General features: G+C 52.9%; 1 protein-coding gene across 2 annotated transcripts in view; it reads right to left on the bottom strand.

Moving 5' to 3' along the window:
• LOC126989691 (serine-protein kinase ATM-like) overlaps nucleotides 1–18,598 on the bottom strand; it is a 37,576-nt gene that overhangs the window by 2,474 nt on the left and 16,504 nt on the right. For both annotated transcript variants that reach the window (XM_050848296.1, XM_050848295.1), the window contains exons 22-37: nucleotides 16,929–17,070; nucleotides 16,579–16,730; nucleotides 15,277–15,540; nucleotides 14,755–14,936; nucleotides 13,682–14,027; nucleotides 12,984–13,214; nucleotides 10,651–12,858; nucleotides 10,133–10,414; nucleotides 9,179–9,397; nucleotides 8,581–8,725; nucleotides 7,722–7,932; nucleotides 5,598–6,192; nucleotides 5,034–5,288; nucleotides 4,255–4,386; nucleotides 2,772–2,918; nucleotides 1–263 (exon numbers count right to left, since the gene is read on the bottom strand). The exon at nucleotides 1–263 is cut by the window's left edge and continues 10 nt beyond it. In XM_050848296.1, the coding sequence (XP_050704253.1) occupies nucleotides 1–263; nucleotides 2,772–2,918; nucleotides 4,255–4,386; nucleotides 5,034–5,288; nucleotides 5,598–6,192; nucleotides 7,722–7,932; nucleotides 8,581–8,725; nucleotides 9,179–9,397; nucleotides 10,133–10,414; nucleotides 10,651–12,858; nucleotides 12,984–13,214; nucleotides 13,682–14,027; nucleotides 14,755–14,936; nucleotides 15,277–15,540; nucleotides 16,579–16,730; nucleotides 16,929–17,070 (5,774 nt within the window). The remainder of the gene's footprint in view (nucleotides 264–2,771; nucleotides 2,919–4,254; nucleotides 4,387–5,033; nucleotides 5,289–5,597; nucleotides 6,193–7,721; nucleotides 7,933–8,580; nucleotides 8,726–9,178; nucleotides 9,398–10,132; nucleotides 10,415–10,650; nucleotides 12,859–12,983; nucleotides 13,215–13,681; nucleotides 14,028–14,754; nucleotides 14,937–15,276; nucleotides 15,541–16,578; nucleotides 16,731–16,928; nucleotides 17,071–18,598) is intronic.

An 18,598-nucleotide genomic window follows, 5' to 3' on the forward strand; every position in this document is an offset into this window, starting at 1 on the left:
CTGAAGGGCACAGTTTCCGGCGTGGGCAGAACCTTTCCGAGCTCGAACGCAATCCCCAAATCTATATGAATAAGCTCCGCCGTCGCCTTGTCCAGCAGAATATTCTCCGTGTGTCGATCTCCGAGGCCTAAGATGTAGCCCACCATGGAGTTCGTGGCCACCGAGCGCGTGTATGCCTGGCGCCGGAGAAACCACTGGTGCGGAGACGGGTACTGCTCCAGGAAGAAGTGGTGGAAGACTGGGTGGAAGTGCTCGAGAATGTCCTGTGGAAGATTAGGACGTTAGGCGGAAATGATAAGAATGTCGTGTTTTTTTATGCTGGTTAACTCTTGCATAAGGTATGAGAGAGTGAAGATGCTGGTTAACTCTTGCATAAGGGATTTGGATAGTATAGGGATGAAAGAGTGAAGATGCTGGTTAACTCTTGCATAAGGGATTTGGATAGTATAGGGATGAAAGAGTGAAGATGCTGGTTAACTCTTGCATAAGGGATTTGGATAGTATAGGGATGAAAGAGTGAAGATGCTGGTTAACTCTTGCATAAGGGATTTGGACAGTATGGGGATGAAAGAGTGAAGATGCTGGTTAACTCTTGCATAAGGGATGAAAGAGTGAGGATTCTGGTTAACTCTTGCATTAGGGATTCGGACAGCACAGGGATGAAAGAGTGAAGATGCTGGTTAACTCTTGCATAAGGGATGAAAGAGTGAGGATTCTGGTTAACTCTTGCATAAGGGATTTGAACAGTATAGGGATGAAAGAGTGAAGATGCTGGTTAACTCTTGCATAAGCGATGAGAGAGTGAGAATTCTGGTTAACTCTTGCATAAGGGATTGGGACAGCACAGGGATGAAAGAGTGAAGATGCTGGTTAACTCTTGCATAAGGGATTTGGACAGTATAGGGATGAAAGAGTGAAGATGCTGGTTAACTCTTGCATAAGGGATGAGAGAGTGAAGATGCTGGTTAACTCTTGCATCAGGGAGTTGGACAGCACAGGGATGAAGGAGTGAAGATGCTGGTTAACTCTTGCATAAGGAGTTTGGACAGTATAGGGATGAAAGAGTGGAGATGCTGGTTAACTCTAGCATAAGGGATGAGAGAGTGAAGATGCTGGTTAACTCTTGCATAAGGGATTTGGATAGTATAGGGATGAAAGAGTGAAGATGCTGGTTAACTCTTGCATAAGGGATTTGGATAGTATAGGGATGAAAGAGTGAAGATGCTGGTTAACTCTTGCATAAGGGATTTGGATAGTATAGGGATGAAAGAGTGATGCTGGTTAAATCTTGCATAAGGGATTTGGACAGCACAGGGATGAAAGAGTGAAGATGCTGGTTAACTCTTGCATAAGGGATTTGGATAGTATAGGGATGAAAGAGTGAAGATGCTGGTTAACTCTTGCATAAGGGATTTGGATAGTATAGGGATGAGAGAGTGATGCTGGTTAACTCTTGCATAAGGGATTTGGACAGTATAGGGATGAAAGAGTGAAGATGCTGGTTAACTCTTGCATAAGGGATTTGGATAGTATAGGGATGAAAGAGTGAAGATGCTGGTTAACTCTTGCATAAGGGATTTGGATAGTATAGGGATGAAAGAGTGATGCTGGTTAACTCTTGCATAAGGGATTTGGACAGTATAGGGATGAAAGAGTGAAGATGCTGGTTAACTCTTGCATAAGGGATTTGGATAGTATAGGGATGAAAGAGTGAAGATGCTGGTTAACTCTTGCATAAGTGATTTGGACAGCACAGGGATGAATGAGTGAAGATGCTGGTTAACTCTTGCATAAGGGATGAGAGAGTGAAGATGCTGGTTAACTCTTGCATCAGGGATTTGGATAACATTGAGATGAGAGAGTGAAGATGCTGGTTAACTCTTGCATCAGGGATTTGGATAACATACGGATGAGAGAGTGAAGATGCTGGTTAACTCTTGCATAAGGGATTTGGACAGCACAGGGATGAAAGAGTGAAGATGCTGGTTAACTCTTGCATAAGGGATTTGGATAGTATAGGGATGAAAGAGTGAAGATGCTGGTTAACTCTTGCATAAGGGATTTGGATAGTATAGGGATGAGAGAGTGATGCTGGTTAACTCTTGCATAAGGGATTTGGACAGTATAGGGATGAAAGAGTGAAGATGCTGGTTAACTCTTGCATAAGGGATTTGGATAGTATAGGGATGAAAGAGTGAAGATGCTGGTTAACTCTTGCATAAGGGATTTGGATAGTATAGGGATGAAAGAGTGATGCTGGTTAACTCTTGCATAAGGGATTTGGACAGTATAGGGATGAAAGAGTGAAGATGCTGGTTAACTCTTGCATAAGGGATTTGGATAGTATAGGGATGAAAGAGTGAAGATGCTGGTTAACTCTTGCATAAGTGATTTGGACAGCACAGGGATGAATGAGTGAAGATGCTGGTTAACTCTTGCATAAGGGATGAGAGAGTGAAGATGCTGGTTAACTCTTGCATAAGGGATTTGGACAGTATAGGGATGAGAGAGTGATGCTGGTTAACTCTTGCATAAGGGATTTGGACAGTATAGGGATGAGAGAGTGATGCTGGTTAACTCTTGCATAAGGGATTTGGACAGTATAGGGATGAGAGAGTGAAGATGCTGGTTGACTTGCATAAGGGATTCGGACAGTATAGGAAGAGCTTATGAGGTTGAAAATTCTCCCTCTCTCTCTCTCTAAACCATTACACACCCTCTACACATCCCCCTTACACCCCTTACACACCCTCCTTACACCCCATACTAACCTGGAACACACGCAGCCTCTCCTCGGCCGACTTATCCTTGACAGCCTTCATCTTGTCCTGGCAAACCTTGGCGCTGTAGTCTGTGGGGTGGTACACCTTATGGGCACCGCTCTTCTTGTCCGCGCCGATCACGTACCTACCAAAAGCCTGTGTGGGGGGGTGAGGGGGGAGGTGAGAGAGAGATGCTGGTTGGGTTAGGTTAGGGCGAGATGTAGGAATGAAAACACACACACACACACACACAGTCACACACACGCACACACATTTGCACCCCCCCAGAAAAGCATATACACAAGTTATTTTAAGAAACCTACAGGATGATGCAAAATATAAGGACATCATTCCATTACATAGACAAGGAAATAATGAAGAAAATAATGACAACACTGATAAGACCAAAAGCTTGCATATGCTTCAGTTGTGTGGTCGCCTCACAAGAAGGATATCGGAAAGTTGCAAAGGATAGAGAGAATTGCAAGTAAAATGGTCCCAGAACTCTCGGATATGACGTATGAAGACAGATTGAGGGAGATGGACTTGACGGAAGGTTTTGTTTAGTGGGCGCAACATCTGTGGTCATATGCCGGAGAGAGACAGAAGGGGAAGGAATTATAGGAGAAGGGAAAGTTTGGTTTAGTGGGCGCAACATCTGTGGTCATATGCCGGAGAGAGACAGAAGGGGAAGGAATTATAGGAGAAGGGAAAGTTTTGTTTAGTGGGCGCAACATCTGTGGTCATATGCCGGAGAGAGACAGAAGGGGAAGGAATTATAGGAGAAGGGAAAGTTTGGTTTAGTGGGCGCAACATCTGTGGTCATATGCCAGAGAGAGACAGAAGGGGAAGGAAATATAGGAGAAGGGAAAGTTTTGTTTAGTCGGCGCAACATCTGTGGTCATATGCCGGAGAGAGACAGAAGGGGAAGGAATTATAGGAGAAGGGAAAGTTTGGTTTAGTGGGCGCAACATCTGTGGTCATATGCCGGAGAGAGACAGAAGGGGAAGGAATTATAGGAGAAGGGAACAGACCCCAGGAGACAGGACACAACCCCTGATTAATACCTGGTACCCATTCACTGCTGGGTGGACAGGGGCGTAGGGTATCGGAAAAGGCGACAGATTGAGGGAGATGGATTTGACGACACTGGAACAGAGAAGGGAGAGAGATCTGATCACGCTGAATAAGTTCGTAAATAAGTTTGACGAGGTGGATAGAGATGATCGCTTCTCTACTTAGAAAGAAACTTAATAAAGGAACCTGTTTGAGTGACTTGAAGGAGTATAGTTTTCCACATAGAAGTGTTAACATGTGGAACAGCTTGCGGGAAGAGGTGGTGGAGGCGAGCAGTGTCCGCCAAATGAAGGACAGGGTGGATGAATGTAGATGTGGAGATGGGACTGTTAGAGATTAGCTCGGACCCGGTAGACTACAAATAGCTAAACATACACACACACACACACACACACACACACACACACACACACACCTGGGTATTCCGGCACCACTGAATCAGTCCGCTCCGTTGGCTCAGTGGGACAACCTGGTAAGTCCTCATGGATAGCCCGCAGTCCCTGGTCTCGGCCGATCTCATGAGCAGTTCGTTGACGATTCCGAAGACCTGTGTGTTTGGAGAGGGTACAGATGTGTGTGTGTGTGTGTGTGTTAGGTTAGGTTAGGTTAGGTTAGGTTAGGTTAGGTAAGGTTAGGTTAGATTAGGTAAGGTTAAGTTAGGTTAGGTAAGGTTAGGTAAGGCTAAGTTAGGTTAGGTAAGGCTTCTCTTCCCTTCTCTCTTTCCTTCTTTTCCCTTCTCTACCCTTCCTTCCCTTTCTTTCCTTTCCCCTCCTTCCCCTTCCCTTCCCTTCCCTTCCTCTCCCTTTCCTTCCCTTCTAACACCATCCCTTCCATTCTCCTCCTTACACTTCCTTTCCCTTCCATTTCCCTTCCTTTCCCTTCCCTTCCCTTCCCTTCCCTTAACTTTCTCTCTCTCTCTCTCCTTTCCCTTCCCTTCCCTTCTAACACCATCCCTTCCATTCTCCTCCTTATACTTCCTTTCCCTTCCATTTCCCTCCCTATACTTCCTTTCCCTTCCCTTCCCTTCCTTTCCCATCGATTCTAACACCATCCCATCCCTTTCATTCTAACCCCTTCCCTTCCCTTCCCTTCTAACCCCATCCACTCCCCTCCTTACCCCTCCCTTTCCTTTCCCTTAACTTTCTCTCTCCACCCTTCCCCTTCCCATCCCATCACCCCATCACCCCATCACACCTGCTCCATCACAGCATCCTGGCGCACATCATCCTTCCCCTTCAAGAGTTCCAGGTGCTTTGAGCCGTCCGAGGTCATCACAGACAGGCGAACAGGTGCGTTAATCCCCCCCACGAACATGCCGACCGCCTCCCAGCCCTGGATGGTTGGCGGCTGGTACTGGGCGGATGGCTGGAGGGGCGGCGGCTGGGTGAGGGCGGCTGTGTGGCGGAGGTTCTGGAGGCTGGTGAGGCGCTGGGTGGCGGGGAGGGTGACCTGTGGGGGGGTGGAGAGGGGGGGGGGGTAGGGGAAGAGGGGGTTAGATTAGTTTTTTTTAATTTTTTTTTCTCTCTCTCTCTCTCTCTCTCTCTCTCATTCACAAGCTAACTGTCCCTCCCTTCCTTTCCTTTCTCTCTCTCTCTCTCTCTCTCTCTCTCTCTCTCTCTCTCTCTCTCTCTCTCTCTCTCTCTCTCTCTCTCTCTCTCTTCCTTCTTCCTCCTCTCCTTCTCCTCCCTCCTCCTTTCTCTCCTTCCTTCCCTCCCTTTCTCCTCTCCTCCCTTTCCTCCCTTTCTCTCCCTTCCTCACCTTATCTCCAGCATTCCGTCGGCCCAGGGAGGAGCACCAATTAGCCAGGGAGAGATAGGCTAAGCAGACCTCCTCAAACTCAACCACATGCTCCCGAATCCTCCCCTTCTTCAACCGGTCAACCAGCATCTTGGCGGCCTGCACTCGATCCTCCTCCGTCATCACCGCAGCCTTCCTCTTCCCCTCGGCCTGTAAGTGCAGGTCGGCGTGTGCGTGGGCAAGCGCGTACACGACAGGCAGGCCGTGATGGGGGTGATCCTCGCACACACGGACCAGCAGGTTGAACAGGACCGGCGGAAAGCTAGCGGACATCTGCGTTGAGAGTCGAGCGACCAGCTGATACAGAAGCGGAACGAAATGATGGCTTTTAACTTTGACGCTGAGCTCGGAAATCATCGTATTGACGTTTTCCTGGTCGGAGTTATGAAGCCAGAGAGCAGCAAGGCGATAGGCATGGAGGTGCGGTTTTGCGGTGACAGCCAGGCAGCTCAGATAGGCCTTGAGTGCGATGTTCAGGTACTGCTGTTTCTCGCGCTCAAGTTCTCGGAGGAAGACCAAGTCGATGTTGATGTTTCGCTGGAGCAAGACTATTTTTCTGTGTGGGGGTAGGGAAGGGGTGTGAGTCGGGGGGGGTATGAGGGGGGTGTTAGGTTAGGTCAGGGGTATGTGATGGGTGTGTTAGGTTAGGTTAGGTTAGGGTGTGTGAGAGAGTGTATATGTTAGGTTAGGTTAGGGAAGGGGTGTGAGTCGGGGGGGGTATGAGGGGGGTGTTAGGTTAGGTCAGGGGTCTGTGATGGGTATGTTAGGTTCGGTTAGGGTGGGTGATAGCGTGTATATGTTAGGTTAGGTTAGGGAAGGGGTGTGAGTCGGGGGGTATGAGGGTGTTAGGTTAGGTTAGGAAGGGGTGTGTGGGGGGGGCGTATGAGGGGGGTGTTAGGTTAGGTTAAGGGTATGTGATGGGTGTGTTAGGTTAGGTTAGGGTGTGTGAGAGAGTGTATATGTTAGGTTAGGGATGGGGTGTGAGAGGGGGGGTATGAGGGGGGTGTTAGGTTAGGTTAGGGGTATGTGATGGGTATGTTAGGTTCGGTTAGGGTGTGTGAGAGAGTGTATATGTTAGGTTAGGTTAGGTTAGGGATGGGGTGTGAGAGGGGGGGTATGAGGGGGGTGTTAGGTTAGGTCAGGGGTATGTGATGGGGTGTGTTAGGTTAGGTTAGGGTGTGTGGGAGGGTGTATATGTTAAGTTAGGCTAGGTTAGGGAAGGGGTGTATGTTAGGTTAGGTTAGGTTAGGTTAGGGATGGGGTGTGAGAGGGGGGGTATGAGGGGGGTGTTAGGTTAGGTTAGGGGTATGTGATGGGTGTGTTAGGTTAGGTTAGGGTGTGTGTGAGAGTGTATATGTTAGGTTAGGTTAGGTTAGGGAAGGGGTGTGTTAGGTTAGGTTAGGTTAGGTCAGGGGTCACACACACACACACACACACACACACACACACACACACACACACACACAGCCCCCTCCCTTCCTTCCCTCCCTTCTCTCATCCCTCCCACAAACTCCTCCCTTTCCTTTCTCTCCCTCAATCTCAACTAACTGTCCCTTCCTTTCTTCCTCTCCCTTCCCTTCCCTCCCTTCTCTCACATACCCCTCCCTTCCTTCCTTCCTTTCTCCTCCTACTCTCACAATCCCCTCCCTTCCTTCCCTCCCCTCTCCCACAATCCCCTCCCTTCCCTTCTCTCCCTTTTTCTCTCTCTCTCTCTCCCTTAATCTCAACTAACTGTCCCTCCCTTTCTTCCTCTCCCTTCCCTTCCCTCCCTTCTCTCACATACCCCTCCCTTCCTTCCTCTCCCTTCCCTTCTCCCTTTTTCTCTCTCTCTCCCTCAATTTCAGCTAACTGTCCCTTCCTTTCCTCCCTTCTCTCACATACCCCTCCCTTCCTTCCCCTCCCTTCTCCTCCTACTCCCACAATCCCCTCCCTTCCTTCCTCTCCCTTCCCTCCCTCACACAATCCCCTCCCCTCTCTCCCTTCTCCTCCCTCTCTCACATACCCCTCCTTTCCCTCCCTCCCACAATCCCCTCCCTTCCTTCCTCTCCCTTCCCTCCCTCACACACCCCTGCACATCCCACTCACTTCCGCAGCTCCTTCCAGTCATCCGTGTTATCCTTGCAGCCCTTAATGAGGTTCCCCAGTTTGACCAGCTCATCCTCGGACCTTCGGATGTTCCCTCGCTTGGCCTGGGATGCGTCGCTCTCCAGGGTGTTGTGGGCCTGGCGGAAGAGCTGCTCGACGTATTGGGCGAGGCGGTGGTGGCTGTTTTCAAGCACGTCGCGGCTGTCCTTGTCTGGGGTGCGGAGAGATGTGCGGTGAGATGGCTGTTTGGGGCTGGGTTAGGTTAGGCTGGGTTAAGTTAGGCTAGGTTAGGTTAGGTTAGGTTAAGTTAGGCTAGGTTAAATTACTACTACTACTACTACTACTACTACTACTACTACTACTACTACTACTACTACTACTACTACTACTACTACTACTACTACTACTACAACTACTACTACTAATATTGCTCTCTCACTCCTTCCCTTCCCTTCCCTTCCTTTCTCTCTCCTTTCCTTCCCTTCCTCCCTCTCTCCCTCCTTCCCTTCCTTTCTCCCTCCCTTCCCTTCCCTTCCTTCCTCTCTCCTTCCCTTCCCTTCCCTTCCTTTCTCTCTCCTTTCCTTTCCTTCCCTTCCCTTCCTTCCCTCCTCTCTACCTCCTTCCCTTCCTTCCTCCCTCCCTCCTTCCCTTCCCTTCCCTTCCTTTCTCTCTCCTTCCCTTCTCTTCCTCTTCCTCCTTCCTTCCTTCCCTCGAACACACACACACAAAAAAAGAGAAAACAAAATCGTAAAAAAATTAAAAAATAAATTATGACGTTTGAGAGTCTATGTCCGTGTGTGTGTGTGTGTGTGTGTGTGTGTGAGACCCCCCCCTACCCCCCCTAGCCCCCCTCACCCACCTCTAGCCCGCGTCATGAGGGTGGTTGTAGCCCGGGTGAAATAGTCCTGGATGATGGTGTGTGGGGGGAGGCAGCGCGCACCCATCAGCAGCTCCCCCAGAAGGGTCAGCACCTGGCTCAGCACCTGCGGCTCCCCCTCCTGACCCTGGGGGAGGAAGAGGAGGAGGAGGAGGAGGAGGTTGAAATGATGGGAAGCGATGGAGAGATTGAAGGAGGAGGAAGGAAGGAGGAGGTAGGAAGGAGGAGGAGGAAGAGGAGGTGAAAGAAATGAAGAGGAAAAGGAGGAAGAAGGAGGAGGAGGAGGAGGAGGAGGAGGAGGAGGAGAAGTAAGGGGAAGAAGGAGGAGGAGGAGGAAGAAGTCAAGGAGGAGGAGGAGGAGGAGGAGGAGGAGGAGGAGGAGAAGAAAACACAAAGATTTTAAAATGTTCTTCTCTCTCTCTCTCTCTTCCTTCTTCCTCCTCCTCCTCCTCCTCCTCCTTCTCTCTCTCACACACACACACACACACACACACACACACTTTCTCTCCCTTCCCTTCCTCCTCCTCCTCTTCCTCCATCTCTCACACACAAACACACCCTCCCACACACCCCTACACACCTCCATCTGTCCGAGCAAAGCCTGTAGGATGTGTCGCGCCCTCTGCACATCCCCACCAGCCCTCGCCACCTCCGCCTCTTCAAGCTTGGTGAGGTGCGTCAGGGAGGGTGCGACAGAGAGCTGAGAGGCCATCAGAACAGCCGCTTCTGACCCGACGAGGCTGTGACCTGCCCGCACCCCATCCCTGGCAGTGGTGCGTCCCAGCCTACTCTTGGCAAGCTGTGAGGGAGGAAGGGAGGGTTAGAGATGGATGGGAAGGGAAGGGATGGGATGGGGTGGGATGGGGTGGGGTGGGAATGGAAGGGAAGGGAGAGGAAGGTTAGGTTAGGGATGGATGGGAAGGGAAGGGATGGGATGGGATAGGAAGGGAAAGGAAGGGTTAGGTTAAGTTAGGTAAGGTTAGGGGTAGAAGGGAAGGGATAGGAAGGGATTGGAAGGGAAGGGATAGGAATGGAAGGGAAGGAATGGGAATGGAAGGGTTAGGTTAGGTAAGGTTAGAGGGGGAAGGGAAGGGTTAGGAGGGAAGGAAGGAAGGGATGGAAGGAAGGAAGGGATAGGAAGGAAAGGGAAGGGAAGGGAAGGGAAGGAAAGGGATTGAAATGGAAGGGATAGAAAGGAAAGGGAAGGGAAGGGAAGGGTTAGGACAGGTAAGGTTAGGTTAGATAAAGAGAGAGAGAGAGAGAGAGAGAGAGAGAGAGAGAGAGAGAGAGAGAGAGAGAGAGAGAGAGAGAGAGAGAGAGAGAGAGAGAGAGAGAGAGAGAGAGAGAGAGAGAGAGAGAGAGAGAGAGAGAGAAAGAGAGAGAGAGAGAGAATAATATCGAGAGAACATAATCAAACACACACAAACACACACACACACACATCCCTCCTCCCCCCTAAACCCCCCCCACACACCCTCCCTCACCCCCCCACCCCCCACACACCCTCCCTCACCCCCCCACCCCCCACACTCACCAAAGTCTGATGTAGCAAAGCCTGAATCTCCTCGCTCCGCCCAAGAGCAGTAACAGCCCTCAAAGCAGCTATCCTCACGGCCAGCAGCTCCTCTTTGTGCACATGTTCCACCCTCCCCATCGCCTCCTTGCCCCCCCACACCTCCTGCAGGGCCCCGACACATCCCCGCGCCTCCTCAGGGTCGGACAGTTTGGGGAGGCATTTGGCGATGTCGTCAATTTCGTTCAGTGCTTGGAGTTGTGTCAGGATGGGGTACAGCAGTGTGGTGCTTTCAGGGTGGAGCTACGGAGTCAGAGAGAGAGAGAGAGGGGTTACATAGGTTATATAGATGTGCAGGTCTGTTGTGTTGTGTCTTCCTCCTCCTCCTCCTCCTCCTCCTCCTCTTCTTCTTCCATCTCCTCTTTTCCTTCTTCCTCTCCTTCCTCTTATTATTCAGATAGTGAGAGAGAGAGAGAGAGAGAGAGAGAGAGAGAGAGAGAGAGAGAGAGAGAGAGAGAGAGAGAGAGACTACAACATACCGTTCTGAGCGTGGCGGTGATGGCGGTGCGGGCGGTGAGGGTGTGGCGGTGCAGGGCGGCTGTGTCCTGGTGGTGCAGGGCTCGCAGTGCCTCACACAGGTGCTGGTGGAAGCCGCCGGCCGCCTCCCCCGCCCCCCCGCCCCGGTGCTGCCCCACCTCCATGTCGTCCCAGCGTGCCAGCCGCCAGGCGGCCTGCCACTGGGCCTGGTCGTCACGCTGCGTGGGCGGTGTGGCGGCCAGCACACCCGCCATGGTGTTGTACAGGCCCAGGGCGGCCAGGCCCTCCAGCAGGCCGGGGCGGTGGCGGGCGGCGTCACACACCGCCAGGCCCGTCAGCCACTCACCCTGGTGGCGGCAGCGCAGCAGCCGGGCCGCCGGGGCATCGGGCACCACCGCCCCGGCCGCCAGGCAGCCCTCCACGCCCTCCCCGTCCCCCAGCGCCTCGTGCACCGCCAGCAGCAGCCGCCCCGCAGCCTCCGCCTCGGGGTGGGCGGCCACGCGGGCCATGGGCGGGGCCTGCAGGCGGCGGGTGATGGCGGCCGGGCCCCGCTCCGGCGGTGTCTGGGCCAGCATCTGGTGGTGGTGGAGGTGCAGGCACAGCAGGGCGGAGAAGTGTGAGCCGCAGCGGTGCGCGGCGGCCGCCACGTGCAGGTAGTTCAGCCGCAGCCACAGGTTGTTATCAAAGGGTGTGGTGGCGGCGGCGGCCCCCCGCCGGGCTGAGCCGCCCCGTGTAGGGGGGGCGGGGGGGCTGTGCAGCCTGAGGTGGTCCACCACGGCCAGCATGGCACGGATGGCGGCCTTGTCGTGGCTGGCCGGGGCCGCCGCTGTGTCGCCCACCTGGCCATGGTGGGCAAAGAAGGCCGCCACCTGCCTTGACAGCACGTCGCGGCGGCTGGCGGTGGTGTCGGTGGTGAGGGCGGCCTGCACCAGGAAGGGCAGCACCAGGGCGCTGAAGTCAGGCCTCAGCGCACACAGCGGCAGCAGTGGCGCGGCGGCCTGGCTGCCACAGCCGCCAGTGACCAGCACCGCCGCCAGGCCACACACCCAGGCCTCATACCCCGCCCCCCCCACCCAGGCCGCCTCGTCCCCCACAATCTGCAGGTAGGCGCTGGCGTCCACGGCGGCGGCGGTGCTGTTGGCGGCGGCCTTGGCCCTGTGGCGGCTCTCAGGTAGCAGCGGCCGCAGCTCCTCGGCGGTGGGCGAGGGCAGTGCCTGGTAGGCCGCCTGGCCCTCGGGTGTGGCCAGCACCCCCGCCAAGGCCTGGGCGGCGGCGGCCTCCACCTCCACGGTGCCACAGGTGAGGCAGCCGTCCAGGGCCAGCAGGATGCGCTGCAGGTAGCCGCCGGCCGGCCCCTCCTCCTCGGGGGTCTGTGGGGGGCCGCCCTCACACGGCAGGAACACGGGGCCGCCCAGGCACAGTGGCCCCAGCTCCCCCAGGCACCGGCACGCCTCCAGGGCCACCCCCCTGTCCTCCCCGGCGGCCAGGGTCGCCAGGCGGTGGGCCAGGCGGTGGCCGCGGCTCTCCTGGCCCGGCCCTGACCCAGCGTACAGCTCGGCCACCTGGCCCCGGGCACCACGCACCACGGCCGCCAGGTGGGCCAGGTGGTGGGCGGCTACAGCGGCGGCCGCCACTGCCAGGAAGTTGTCCACCTCGTCCAGCAGGTCTGGGTGGCCGCGGTGCAGGGCCACGGCAGCCTGGTGTGCCCGGCGCAGGGCGGCCAGCTCGGGGCCGTCAGGGGTCTGGGGCAGGGCGGGCAGGCGGGCCACGGCGGCCTGGACTTGGGGGTTGTCACTCTCCAGCAGCAGCTGCAGCAGGGCGGCCACACTGGGCCGGGCCGCCATGGGCAGCAGCCGCCCAAACAGCATGGGCACGGCGGGGGCCAGGTGGCCCGGCAGGGTGTGCAGCACACCCTGCAGCAGGTGGTGCAGCAGGCCGGTGCAGCGGTGGGCCAGGTGGTGCCCCAGGGCGGCCAGGTGGGCCAGGTGGCCGGCCAGCAGGTGCAGCAGCTGGCGCAGCAGGTAGTGGGACACCTGGGCCAGGGGGCCGCCCAGCAGGGGCACCACGGCCTCCACCAGCACCGCAGTGCTGGCCAGGCCGGCACGGGCCGTGTGGGGCGCCGTGCCCCGGGCCAGGCCCTCCGCCACCCCCGCCACCACGCGGTGCAGCTCACCCCGCCGCCCCGCCAGGAACACCAGCAGCTGACCGTCCTGGAACACACACACGAACACACACACACGTCAGTACAGCCACTACACTTCAGGATGGAAGATACACACACACACACACACACACACACACACACACACACACACACACACACACACACACTCACCTCCCTGAATATGGTCCCCACAAAGTTGAGAGTGGCCTTGACCATCGCTGGGGTGAAGGAGGGCGGGGGGGGCGGCACCACCACCTCCCCCTCCCCCCACGGCACCCCATCGTGCACCAGGCCCACCAGGCGCAGCGTCACATCCCCCACATGGGCCGTCAGGAGGGAGGTGAAGGCATCTGTTCCGAGGGCGCGCTGAACCTGCTTGTATTGACGCTTCCCTCCCTGGATCTGAGGAGGAGGAGGAGGAAGAGGAGGAGGAGGGAGTAAGATAGACAGGATAGGAGGAAGAGGAGAGAGAAGAGGGAGGGAAAGAGGAGGAAGAGGAGGAGGAAGAGGAGAAGAAGGAAATAAAGGAGGAGGAAATGAAGAAGAAGAAGAAGAGGAGGAGGAAGAAGGGAAGGAAGAAAGGAAGGAAGGAAGGAAGGAAGGAGGGAGAGAAGTGAAGGAAAGAGGAGGAGGAGGAGGAGGAGGAAGAGGAAGGAAGAAAGAATGAGAAAAGGAAAGAGGAGGAGGAGGAGGAGGAAGAGGAAGGAAGAAAGAATGAGAAAAGGAAGGAGGAGGAGGAGGAAGAGGAAGAGTAGAAAAAAATAAATAAAATAAATTCAAAACTCAAAAACAACAAATATCAAAACAAACTCACAAACACACATACCCACGCCCCCATACCCCCCCGCTCCACCCCTCCACACACCCACCTTGGCCTCGGACAGCTGGCAACCCTCCACATCAACCGCGCTCTCCGCCGCGATGTACGGAAACACTCTCGCCAAGATCTCCGGAAACCCCTCCTCGTACAAATCCTTAATGGACTTCTCCGAGGCTTCCCCGAGGGCATCTATCCCCTCCCGTTTGTCTCCCTCGAGCAACACGGGTAACAGGGCGACACGGTGCTTGGCGAGGAAGGTCCGTGTGTCCGTGTGTCCGAATGCCTTGGCTGGGAAGTCTGTGATGTTGTGTTTGTGTTGAATCCACTGGGTCGCGAGGTACGGGAGATGGGGTGTCAGAAGGGCCGCTGGGGAGGTGTTGGTGGACTTGGTGATGCTGTGAGAGGGAGGGAGAGAGGGGGAGGGGGAGAGGAAGGGAGGGAAGGAGAGAGAGAGAGGAAGGGAGAGAGGGAAAGTGAGATGTTAGATATTTTTGTTAGTTTCTCTCTCTCTCTCTCTCTCTCTCTCTCTCTCTCTCTCTCTCTCTCTTGTGAGAGGGAGAGAGAGGAAAGAGGAGAGAGAGAGATAGAGAAAAGATGGATATTTTTTGTTGGTCTCTCTCTCTCTCTCTCTCTCTCTCTGTGCTGTGAGAGGGAGAGAGGGAGGGAAAGAGAGAGAGAGAGATAGGGAGAGACAAAGATGGTTATTTGTGTGGTGTCTCTCTCTCTCTCTCTCTCTCTCTCTCTCTCTCTCTCTCTCTCTCTCTCTCTCTCTCTCTCTCTCTCTCTCTCTCTCTCTCTCTCTCCCTGTGCTGTGAGAGGGAGAGAGAGAAAAGATTGATATTTTGTGGTTTCTCTCTATCTCTCTCTCTCTCTCTCGGTGCTGTGAGAGGGAGAGAGAGGGAGGGAGGGAAAGAGAGAGAGAGATAGGGAGAGAAAAAGATTGATATTTTTGTGGTTTCTCTCTCTCTCTCTCTCTCTCTCTCTCTCTCCCTGTGCTGTGAGAGGGAGAGAGAGGGAGGGAGGGAAAGAGAGAGAGAGATAGGGAGAGAAAAAGATAGATATTTTTGTGTTTTTTCTCTCTCTCTCTCTCTCTCTCTCTCTCTCTCTCTCTCTCTCTCTCACCAGGATAGCAAGCGGAAGATCGTAGCCTCGTCAATCTTGCAGGCAGGCACGGACAGGCACAGAGCGAACAGTGCCTTGGCCTGGAGGTACGGTGAGCTCAGTGCCACAGTGCCGAGTGCAAGGAGGAAGGTGCTGACCCGGGCGGCCCTCTCGTCGGGGGATGTGTCTGTGTTTGGGGGGATCTGTGAGGGGGGGGGGGGGGGGAGAGGAGGTGGAGGCGGAGGAGGACGAGGATGTTTGATGGAAGGAAGGAGGAGGAGGAGAGGATGTTTGATTGAAGGAAGGAGAAGGAGGTGAAGGAAATGAAGAGGAGGAGGAGGAAGAAGAAGGAGGAGGAGGAGGAGGAGGTGAAGGAAGGAAGAGAAGGAGAAGGAGGAGGAGGAGGAGGAGAAGAAAAAAAATTAAAATGAAGCTATCAATATATACTCTCTCTCTCTCTCTCTCTCTCTCTCTCTCTCTCTCTCTCTCTCTCTCTCTCTCTCTCTCTCTCTCTCTCACACACACACACACACACACACTCACCTCCATACCCAGCCCCTCCAACACTCTCTGATAGACTTCCTCAAACATCTGATCTTGATAAGGTGTGTTCAACTCCTCTACCGCCCTCTGTGTGCGTCCGTGTGCGTCCCCGGCCTGTGTGCGTGTGGCCAGAAGAAGCAGGTGTGTGTACGTAGAGGCGCACACACGTACGTCAATCGCGGGGCTGCCCAGGAAGGCGTAAATTTGGCATACATTCTCGTGATCCGCAATTCCATACCTCGACCAAGTCCGCATGGGGTCGACCTGATGAAGGGGGGAGAAGGGGGTTATTGGGGGGTTGTGGGGGGGTAGGGTGTGTTTCTTTAGGGTCACGGTACAGAGGAAGGGTCACACTACCACCAGGGTCATAAAACTACCCCTGGAAATGCCCACAACTCCCACGAAAGCCTTGTCAAATATGTGTTTCTTTAGGTTCACGGTACAGAGGAAGGGTCATAAAACTACCCCTGGATATGCCCACAACTCCCCCGAAAGCCTTGTCAAATATGTCTCTTTAGGTTCACAGTACAGAGGAAGGGTCACACTACCACCAGGGTCACAAAACTACCCCTGGAAATGCCCACAACTCCCACGAAAGCCTTGTCAAATATGTTTCTTTAGGTTCACGGTACAGAGGAAGGGTCACACTACCACCAGGGTCACAAAACCACCCCTGGAAATGCCCACAACTCCCACGAAAGCCTTGTCAAATATGTTTCTTTAGGGTCAGGGTACAGAGGAAGGGTCACACCACCACCAGGGTCACAAAACTACCCCTGGAAATGCCCACAACTCCTAGGAAAGCCTTGTCAAATATGTGTTTCTTTAGGTTCACAGTACAGAGGAAGGGTCATAAAACTACCCCTGGAAATGCCCACAACTCCCCTGAAAGCCTTGTCAAATGTGTGTTTCTTTAGGTTCATGGTACAGAGGAAGGGTCACACTACCACCAGGGTCACAAAACTACCCCTGGAAATGCTCACAACTCCCACGAAAGCCTTGTCAAATATGTGTTTCTTTAGGTTCACAGTACAGAGGAAGGGTCATAAAACTACCCCTGGAAATGCCCACAACTCCCACGAAAGCCTTGTCAAATATGTTTCTTTAGGTTCACGGTACAGAGGAAGGGTCACACTACCACCAGGGTCACAAAACCGCCCCTGGAAATGCCCAAAACTCCCCCAAATATGTGTTTCCCTAGGTTCATGGTACAGAGGAAGGGTCAAACCACCACCAGGGTCACAAAACCACCCCTGGAAATGCCCACAACCCCCACAAAACATTTAAAACAGTGCCCCTTACCTTCGATAATTCCACATTCAGCCCCAGCAAAGCCTTGGTAACACTGCCTCCATAGCTGCCCTGGTAGAGCTTGGTCGCGAAGGCTTTGGCGAGGGTCAGGAGACTCGTGCGGGCATCTGCGGACAGCCGAACCCCATGCCAGCGCACCAACTCTGGGGTATGGGAAGGAAGGAGGGATGTGAGGAGTGACGATGGGGTGGGATGGGGTGTGGGATAGGTGTAGAAGGAGGAGGAGGAGGAGGAGAGAGATGAACACACACACACACCCACACAGACACACCCACACACACACACAGACACAGACACCCCCCCACACACCCTCCCCCTACCCCCTCCACCCCCCAACGCACCTCCGAGCCTGACCAGGGAACAGCGGGCGACCTCCGTTTGACCTCCGCGGGACTTGGCGACATTGCTGATGACCTCCAGTCCGTCCAAAATGTTGTCCTCTGCATACTGGGAGCGGAAGAGTGACCTCACAAACGACATGACCTGGTATGGGGGGGAGCGGAAGAGGGGGGGTGAGGATAGATAGATGGGTTGATGGATAGACAGATAGATAGATGGATAGGTTGATAAAGAAGGGAAATAGATTAATGTGATAGATAGAGATAGATATTTGGTGCATGGAGGAATGAGAATGGAGTGGAAATTGAGATAGATATTTGGTCCATGGAGGAATGAGAATGGAGTGGAAATTGAGATAGATATTTGGTCCATGGAGGAATGAGAATGGAGTGGAAATTGAGATAGATATTTGGTCCATGGAGGAATGAGAATGGAGTGGAAATTGAGATAGATATTTGGTCCATGGAGGAATGAGAATGGAGTGGAAATTGAGATAGATATTTGGTCCATGGGGAATGAGAATGGAGTGGAAATTGAGATAGATATTTGGTCCATGGAGGAATGAGAATGGAGTGGAAATTGAGATAGATATTTGGTCCATGGAGGAATGAGAATGGAGTGGAAATTGAGATAGATATTTGGTCCATGGGGGAATGAGAATGGAGTGGAAATTGAGATAGATATTTGGTCCATGGAGGAATGAGAATGGAGTGGAAATTGAGATAGATATTTGGTCCATGGAGGAATGAGAATGGAGTGGAAATTGAGATAGATATTTGGTCCATGGAGGAATGAGAATGGAGTGGAAATTGAGATAGATATTTGGTCCATGGAGGAATGAGAATGGAGTGGAAATTGAGATAGATATTTGGTCCATGGAGGAATGAGAATGGAGTGGAAATTGAGATAGATATTTGGTCCATGGAGGAATGAGAATGGAGTGGAAATTGAGATAGATATTTGGTGCATGGAGGAATGAGAATGGAGTGGAAATTGAGATAGATATTTGGTCCATGGAGGAATGAGAATGGAGTGGAAATTGAGATAGATATTTGGTCCATGGAGGAATGAGAATGGAGTGGAAATTGAGATAGATATTTGGTCCATGGAGGAATGAGAATGGAGTGGAAATTGAGATAGATAATAGAGATAGATATTTGGTGCATGGAGGAATGAGAATGGAGTGGAAATTGAGATAGATAATAGAGATAGATATTTGGTGCATGGAGGAATGAGAATGGAGTGGAAATTGAGATAGATAATAGAGATAGATATTTGGTGCATGGAGGAATGAGAATGGAGTGGAAATTGAGATAGATAATACAGATAGATATTTGGTGCATGGAGGAATGAGAATGGAGTGGAAATTGAGATAGATAATAGATAGATATTTGGTCCATGGAGGAATGAGAATGGAGTGGAAATTGAGATAGATAATAGAGATAGATATTTGGTGCATGGGGGAATGAGAATGGAGTGGAAATTGAGATAGATAATAGAGATAGATATTTGGTGCATGGGGGAATGAGAGTGGAGTGGAAATTGAGATAGATAATAGAGATATAAATTTGGTGCATGGAGGAATGAGAATGGATAGGAAATTGAGATAGATAATAGAGATAGATATTTGGTGCATGGAGGAATGAGAATGGAGAGGAAATTGAGATAGATA

Source organism: Eriocheir sinensis, unplaced genomic scaffold (assembly GCF_024679095.1).
Source record: "Eriocheir sinensis breed Jianghai 21 unplaced genomic scaffold, ASM2467909v1 Scaffold127, whole genome shotgun sequence".
In the NCBI taxonomy this organism is placed as follows: Eukaryota; Metazoa; Arthropoda; class Malacostraca; order Decapoda; family Varunidae; genus Eriocheir; species Eriocheir sinensis.